This window comes from Corythoichthys intestinalis, unplaced genomic scaffold (assembly GCF_030265065.1).
Source record: "Corythoichthys intestinalis isolate RoL2023-P3 unplaced genomic scaffold, ASM3026506v1 HiC_scaffold_23, whole genome shotgun sequence".
In the NCBI taxonomy this organism is placed as follows: domain Eukaryota; kingdom Metazoa; phylum Chordata; class Actinopteri; order Syngnathiformes; family Syngnathidae; genus Corythoichthys; species Corythoichthys intestinalis.
This window is the reverse complement of record NW_026651592.1, coordinates 1,642,504-1,651,188: the sequence shown is the minus strand read 5'-3', so window position 1 is coordinate 1,651,188 and position 8,685 is coordinate 1,642,504. Positions and strand designations below refer to the sequence as shown.

The window sequence follows — 8,685 nt, the reverse complement described above, 5'->3', positions numbered from 1 at the left end:
GAACACAAGTTCCCCAGGCAAACGAGACAGTGGTCACCACAGAAGAAAGACAAAAAAAAAAAAAAAAAAAAAAAATCCATCTTTACGAGTCAGGAGGCAATGAGGGAAAAGTTTAACCTGTTGTTGTGGCCACCAAGCGTCATCTCTGAGTTAGTTATGTGCAAATAAATTGTTACTTTGCTATCAAAAGCTCGATTTGTCTGGTTGTTTATGTTATTTTGTAAAAGGAAAACATTATTCAGATGTTTGGGATGTAACGAAAGCAAAAAATAGCTGTGTTAAAGTCTAAGTTATGTTTGAAATGTAATGCATTTACAAAAAGCTCATTTTCTCTGTTTTTTCATCAGAAATTGGAAAATTGCTCGAACTAAGCTACTTTCTAATGCTAATTTATAAAGAATGGGAAAAGATATGAACTTACTCTTTTTCTGCTGAAAGAAGAAAGTCTAATCTTTCTTTTGGTGGGTTCCATGTTTATATAGTATATTACATAAGTTTTTTAAATTATAAGTCTTATATGTTTCTCTTTCCGATGATACATCTGAATAAATACATTGAAAAAAAAAGGGGGGTGATACTTTGCGGTTTTGCACTAATCGCCACCGGTTCTGGTCCCTATTAACCGCGAAAAACGACTGATCACTGTAGTGTAAAAACACTACAATTCATCCTAATTTGGATCACATAAAACAATGGGCAATTGTGTCAATTGGGCCGAAATCATTGTTAATATTTCCTCATAAGCAAAGTTTAAGGGGGGGAGGGGGCAGCCCCCCCCGTGGCCGAAAAGTGTCATTGCATGTAATTGACTTTCCTACATATGTAAAAGTTGTAAAGCATTAAAGCAAACAACAAAAATGAATAAAAAAAAAAAAAAAATGTATAATGGGTCAAAATTATTTTTCGAACAGATCATGTGAATAGCACGTTAGACGGTCATTTGCTTTGCATATTATTAAAAAAAAAGTAGGGGAGGGCAATTTTATTTTTAAAATGATTTTTTTCTATGTTTGAACATTTTTTTTTATTGAAGCAATTTGTTTGAGGATTGAATGATTTAGACACAAATGCCCCACACATAATATTAATAATAAATTATAACATAATAAAAAAAAAATTATTAAAAATTAAGTGTTCTAATGCAAATATTTGAGTCTCAAATAGTTTTTCGCATTCAAAAACTTTTTTTCTATGATTGAATTTTTTTCTTTTTTTGATTGAAGTGATTTTTCGTTTGAAAATATATATGTTTTGTTTGAAGCAACTTGTTTTTTGATTGGATAATAAAGGCAGAAATGTCCTGGCCAAAATGTGGCCCAAACGCAAAACAACATAACTTATATCAAAAAAATTGCTTCAAAAAAAAAAAAAAAAAAAAAATTCAAAAGAAAAATAGCTTTCAAATGCATTTTTTTGAGTTTCAGATTAATTTTAGTATTCAAACACATTTTTTTTTTACTGAATAATGAAGACAAAAATCTACCTCCATATGGCTCCGCCCAGGGGATACAATTTTTGACTAGGGTAACTACATTGGCATGACACCGGCGGGCGTACCAAATTCAATGGATGACGATCTTGGCGAAAAGTATTGCTTTAGCAGCCTGATTTAGAATTCCCCTCAAGAATGATGGCAAACAAAAAAAACGCTCATGGTCAGCTTATTATTTTAAATATTCTTGTAAGTTAATTTTATTGCTTACACTGCGTTTTGGGGTCATCAACATGTTGTGCCGCCCCCCCCCACCAATAAAGTCAAACTCCGCCTATGTATGTCCTCCTAATAACTTCATTTATATTTAGAATTTTTGAATGAAGTAAAAGGGGCCAACAATGGTTAGGTAAAACGGATTACTTAAAAAAAAAAATATATATTTTTTTGTCAGAGTGCCTACTAATTTGCAAGCCTATTTCATTCACCAGCAGGAGTCACACGACCACCGTGATTACTGTGGATGCCCCCCACCCGACTACAAACACCAGAGACCCGGAAGAGAGAAGCAGAGCCGCCGAAACTTGGCTGCCAGCGGCGGCGTCTTCTCTCCTTGTACTTTATTGCTGGAAGGAAAGTTATCAAGTATGGGCCTCCCCACGCTGGAGTTTAGCGACTCTTTTTTGGACGGTCCAGACTTCCGAGAGCGCCTCAAGTGTCACGAAATCGAGCTGGAGAGGACCAACAAGTTCATCAAGGAGCTCATCAAGGATGGAAATCTGCTCATCGGCGCGCTAAGAAGTGAGTCCAAAAACTTTAGCTAAGATGTTTAGCTTGTGTTAAACGCAAAAAAAAAAAAAAAAAGGTTTGTTTTTGTTTGATATTAGTTCCACGTGGAAACAAGCGCAGTGGTTTGTTTGTGGAGATTTTCTGTCGGGTTGCATGCTGAGACCTGTCTTAATAATGAGCCAGCGTGAGGCCCACAACTGTATTTTGTTTTTCCCTGCGACAGTACATTTGTCATGAAATAACACTTCAAAAATGGTCAAACAAATAAGAAAAGTTGTTTTGAAATCATTCATTTGGACGCAAATGGGTTTTTAGGAAATTACGCCTTATTTAAGTTGTCACATTTACAGCTGAAAATTGGCATGAAAATGTCAAAACAACCACAATAACAACAATTTCAAATGTTTTAATTGAACTGTCTACCATTGACAGTGAGTAAACTGTACTACAGTGCCCTCCATAATTATTGGGACCCCTGAAAAAGATGTGTTTTTTAGCTTCTAATATATATATTTTTTATTGAAATGATATGGGACCTTAATGGGAAAAAAGAGAAAAATCCAACCTTCAATACAAGTGCATTCATTCAGTGGGGAAAAAATCCCACATAAAGAAAAAATTATTTGTGTGTCACAATTATTAGCACCCTGGTGTTAATAATTTGTACAACCCCTTTTGCCAACAAAACAAGGTCTGGGGACTGAGATGGCCATGGGAGGAGCTTGATTTTGTGTCTGGTGAACCATTTCTGTGTAGATTTGGCCATACGTTTAGGGTCATTGTCTTGCTGAAGGACCCAGTGACGACCCATCTTCAGCTTTCGGGCAGAAGGCAACAGATTTTGATTTAAAATGTCCTGGTATTTCAAAGCATTCATGATGCCATGCACCCTAACAAGGATCCCAGGGCCTTTGGAAGCGAAACAGCCCCACAGCATATCTGACCCACCCCCATACTTCACAGTGGATATGAGGTGCTTTTCAGCATGCGCATCTTTCGTGGCACCCCAGACCCACTTATAGTGTTTGTTGCCAAAAAGCTCAATCTTGGTCTCATCTGACCAAAGCACACGGTCCCAGTTGAACCCTGGGACCGTGTGTATTTTTGTGTGAGACCAAGATTGAGCTTTTTGGCAACAAACACTCTAAGTGGGTCTGGCGCGCCACGAAAGATGTGCATGCTGAAAAGCTTGTCAATAATTTTTTCTTTATGTGGGACTTTTTTCCCCACTGAATGAATGCACTTGTATTGAAGGTTGGATTTTTCTCTTTTTTCCCCATTAAGGTCCCATATTATTTGAATTAAAAAAATATATATTAGAAGCTAAAAAACACATCTTTTTCAGGGGTGCCAATAATTATGGAGGGCATTGTATAAAGTAGCATTTACTCCAGATTATGTCAAGCAGAATACACCTACCTCCAAAATGACAAACTTTGACAAAATGGGAAAAAATGCTCTACTGGCATTTCTTTAACCATGACATTACTTTAGAACTTAAGCAATAGAAAACACCTACTATAAATGACTCACTATAAGACAAAAGCTTGCACAACGTATTTAAGTACCGTATTGGCCCGAATATAAGACGGCCCTTATTATAAGACGATCCCCTCTTTTTCAAGACTCAAGTTTGAAAAATGACTTTTTGAACACCAAATTAATTTCTATACAGAAAATAATTACAGTACATCTAAAACATGATTATAACAACATATTTGAGAGAAAAAGCATGTTATTTTGCCTCATTCAAATCTTAATATCTGAACATTTAAATATGTGAACTAAAGTGCAATCACATCCGTAATGTTTTCGAAATGTAAATAAACCAATCTATTGTGATAAAACAACAAAATTGCAATAACTACATTAACCATCAAAGTGAAGTCTGAGTGTAACTGTAGTCTTGAAACAAATCTGAATAAGGAAAAACATTGCAATAAAATAATGCAAACTGGTTAAACTTGAGAGTAGCTGAGATCTATCATGACAGAACATCGCTTCAATGATATCTGGCGCCATCTAGCGTCGTGAATGGGTGTAATGTCTAGAACGCTAATATAAGACGACCCCCACTTTTTCAGTCTTGTTTCAATGCAAAAAACACCGTCTTATATTCGGGCCAATACGGTATATAAATTTCCTTTTTCTTAGATGTCTAATAATGAAGAAAATGTTTACACCCCAAAAATGACATCACTTAATAGGGTTTCCCATAGTATTTTTTTAAACTGTGAGCTGCATTGGAGTCAGACAGCCCCACCATGTTGTGCTGAGACGAAATTATTTCATATAATGATAAATACATTTTTTTTAACAACAACATTTATTTCTTTCCAAGAAGAACCATTAAAAATATCTACAGGTAGTCGCATGGTTACGAACGAGTTCCGTTTCTACGCTGGCGACGTCACCGGAATTTCCGCGCAAGTCGGAATTAACCCCTTAAATATCAAAATAACTATCCGAAAAGTCCAAAAGTATTGTATTTTGTTTAATGATGGAGGATACACTGCCCTCTGGTGGCAGCGTTCAGTCTGGCTGGACTGACAGAGGAGCTTACACATTTGTTTGACATTGGTAAAGGATAGCTGCACTTTGGTTTGGGCCACATAAGGCTGTAAGTACTTTCAACTAATATGTTTGTATGCATTTGTAATTCAGTGTAGAGCTAGTTTGTGGAGTTATGTGTGAGCGATTTGCTATGAGAATTGTAGAGGTGCACGTCTGCACGATAATTATCGGTCCGATAATAGGAATTATGACGTCATCCCAATAACGCCAATAACATTATATATTATCGGGCCTATTAGTAATATTTTTGGCGCGGTGTCGGATTGGGATGTGAGCGTTTGTTTCCACTCCTGTTTTGCCAGTATGCAAAATTTTGTCAGTGTTCTAGAGGCTGTATTTTTACTTCAATGAGTTATAAACCTTACTATGGCAATTAGCAAATGTTTGCATTTTACAGTGCTATGTTTACAAGTTCTTGAGAGGCCTTTTGGTTATTGATAGGCTTGCTGTTCTATAATTGCCAGGTTAAGAAAGTTGTTTCATTGACCAAGACGACAAAAGTCTCCTCTCCTCTGGCACCAAATGTTTTATCTGCTGACAAAGCACAATACATGTTGGGTCTATGTTTGTTTTAGATCAGTGCTCATTGTTAAGGGCAACACATCGTCAATGATATTGACTGATTGATTGTAATTGACTCAAATTTATTCGAAAAAAATAATATGGGCACTTTTTTGAAGTCAAAACTGTTCTTGTCTTTGTTTTGTTCATTATAATAATGTTCATGTCATCATAAACATTGTGGTTTGGTCAAAGGCAAATCCATGCTGAATCAACCACGAGTATTTTTGACCTACAGGTGTTCAAAAACTCAGGTAAATATACATTGGAAAATTATATATATATTATCAGTTCTCGATAGCGGTATCGGTGTCAAGAAATGGATATCGTGCACCCCTAGAGAATTGTAAATACCTTAGCATTCATAGCTATTAGGATAGCGGTCCTTTGCTTGGCAAATTTAATCTAAATTTGCATATTGATCAGACTAAATGGACGTTCGAACACCAATTGTTTTGTATCAAGTGTTTTATTTTTAAAATGTGTGTCGTTTTGAACATAAGTGTACATATGTGTGTTACAGTTTAAAAAAATTTCAAGAGTAAAAGAGGTAAAAAGCTTCAAAAAGCTGGCGTCGTAAAGTCGAAATCGCATAAGTCGGGTATGTCGTAACCCGGGGGACTACCTGTATTTGCAAAATGTGCATCCTGCCTGGGAACGCTTGATTTTTAGGTGGCCCTTTTAGGGCACTATCACATTAGATCAGGCTCCGGTTTGAGAGCGTCCTTTTGACAACACTTGCAAATGACTTGTTGAAAAGGTTCAGTATTCACACTGCGCCAACTGAACTTCCCGAATTGCATCACGTGGGTGAAAAGCGCGCTCATTGATTGAACAAATTTAGAAGAGGAAATACCTCCCTCCAGGGAGGGCAGGGAGCGTGGAGAAGCACCATGCTGTGACGCTACTTGTAATGTAACATTAAATTAATTAACTGATCAAAATGAATGAATTTAATCAATTTAATAGGACAAGTAACAAGTAAGTAATTTTAACAAATTAAAAGTCATGTCGTGCCATTGGTGGTGGTCACATTTAGTACTTGTAAAGCATGAACTAAAAACTTGAAGTTATGTACAATACTTGTATTCAGCTAGTTACGCTTTTTAATTTTTAATTTTTTTTAAATTTTTAAATGTACCGCAATGGATTTGGCACATTCTTTTTGAATCACGCTGTATATATTTTGGCTTTTATTTTGGTGTGGCGGTACATCACGATCTATTATATGTAGGGGAAACCCTGCTTACAAGTTCAGCCTTTGTGTGACGAATGTAGTGGTGCAACGATAAATCGATTAATTTGAGTATTCGTTTAAAAAAAATTCAAATTAAATTTATTGCTTTGAGTATTTATTTAATTAAAGTGGCATTGTAATGGTTTGTTTTGAAAGTGTTTGCATTTACTTTTATTGATTAGGGTGGATACACTGCCCTCTAGTCTGCCTCATTTCACATGGCTGAATCCAACTGCTCCCTGTTAAGACCAACGTAAGCTAAGTTTTTGTTTGAGCAAATTTTTTTTTTTTTTTTTTAATGCATTTGTAATTTAGTTTATTGGTATATTTAACCTGTTTTTGTGGGAATATGTGTCTGAACCATTTGTTAAGAGTATTGTTAAAAAAAAAGAGGAAAAAAAGTTAGCATTTTATAGCATTTAAGCTAGCTGACTTTTGCTATACAAGTTAGCCACTTGTTCTTTTGTTGTACATAGATCCTCATTTTTTTTTTTAATACTGTTTGAGGCTCAGCTCAGGTATTTTAATTTTTCATATTCCTTATCCGATTACTCGATTATTCGAACTAACCAGCCAGGGTGGCCATGGCCACCCCTATAAATTGGTTGGCCACCCCACTGGCCACCCCACTTGCCAGTATATCGTTAGATTGTTGGAGCATCAGTTATGCATTTCATCCCAAATGAATGCATTTATTTTGAATTGTTAAATGTAGGGCTGTCAAATTTATCGCATTAACGGGCGGTAATTAATTTTTAAAAAATTAAACCTGTGAAAATATTTATCGCAATTAGCACATTCGCGATACGACTTATTCACGCATTGCCGCAAACAGCCTACAATGGTGCCGTTTTACTTATATACAGAGATAAGAGGCAGTGTCAAGTGAGTGGAGTAGATACAAGCATTCATTGGGGCCGTGCTTTTAATTGGCAAAAGCTTTGTCATCTCTCCCGCAGCAACTATAAATATTGTAGGAAGGGACGTGTGGAAGAATGACAGGAGTTGAAATTTTTCTTAACACCCTGTAGTGTACCCAACGCAGAGAAGATCTAGCATTTGCAGCCACCATACACAGTCATGGGTGTACCACTTCCCATCATGCATTTGAGCAGAACAGTTAAGTCGCTACAGTATCATTTACTGAAAGCTCAACAAATACACTAGATGGCAACATCTAGTCACAAAATACAAACTCACATTTATCCTTTAAGAATTACAAGTCTTTCTATTCGTGGATCCCTTTCACAGAAAGAATGTTAGTAATGTTAATGCCATCTTGTGGATTTATTGTTATAATAAACAAATACAGTACTTATGTATTGTATGTTGAATGTACTCTATATATCCGTCTTGTCATATCTTTCCATTCCAACAATAATTTACAGAAAAATATGGCACATTTTAGAGATAGTTCGAATTGCGATTAATTACGATTAATTAATTTTTAAGCTGTCATTAACTCGATTATAAATTTTAATCGTTTGACAGCCCTAGTTAGATGTACACCTTATGCCTAATATATACATAACACAATAAAACAATTGTTGTGGAACTCAAAATGTTGACTGGACAGTTATGAACGATGCACATTAAATCATTAGTAACATCAAATATTACACAATACACCAAAGTATATTAGTAGCCGTGTCCTTAAGTCTTTCTGATAGTTTTCCCCTGACCTTTTTACTGCAATAATATAATGAAAACCTGAAATTATGGCTTTTAGTTTTGGCCGCCCCAAGATTTTAAGTGGCCCCATCCGGCCACCCCTCTGAAAAATTTCTGGAGGCGCCACTGGAACTAACTATTTCATCGATTAAGCGACGACTAAAATAATCGATAGCTGCAGCCCTAGACGAATGTGACGTCAATCATGCCACACGCAGACAGCACATGAACGCTAGCCTGTTACACCCAAAACAGGTAAAAAGTAGCTAAGAAAATAGGCACATACACTTTATATATTCTGTATCCGTTCAATCTGTCGTTTTCTTTCTCCGTCTGAGATGCAGACTCCTCGGTCCATTAGAGCCAGTTTCTCCAATAGCCGCGCGTATCACAGTGAATAGCCAATGCGTGACGAGTCGGC

At 36.2% G+C, this 8,685-nt stretch overlaps 1 protein-coding gene across 7 annotated transcripts in view; it reads left to right on the top strand.

The window, feature by feature from the left end:
* The first annotated feature begins 1,966 nt into the window (after window positions 1-1,966).
* The window catches only part of LOC130911124 (rho GTPase-activating protein 42-like), a 258,112-nt gene continuing 251,393 nt past the window's right edge, over window positions 1,967-8,685 (top strand). For all 7 annotated transcript variants that reach the window (XM_057828849.1, XM_057828848.1, XM_057828847.1 and 4 more), the window contains exon 1: window positions 1,967-2,233. In XM_057828849.1, coding sequence (XP_057684832.1) covers window positions 2,080-2,233 — 154 coding nt within the window. In that variant the 5' untranslated portion in view covers window positions 1,967-2,079. The remainder of the gene's footprint in view (window positions 2,234-8,685) is intronic.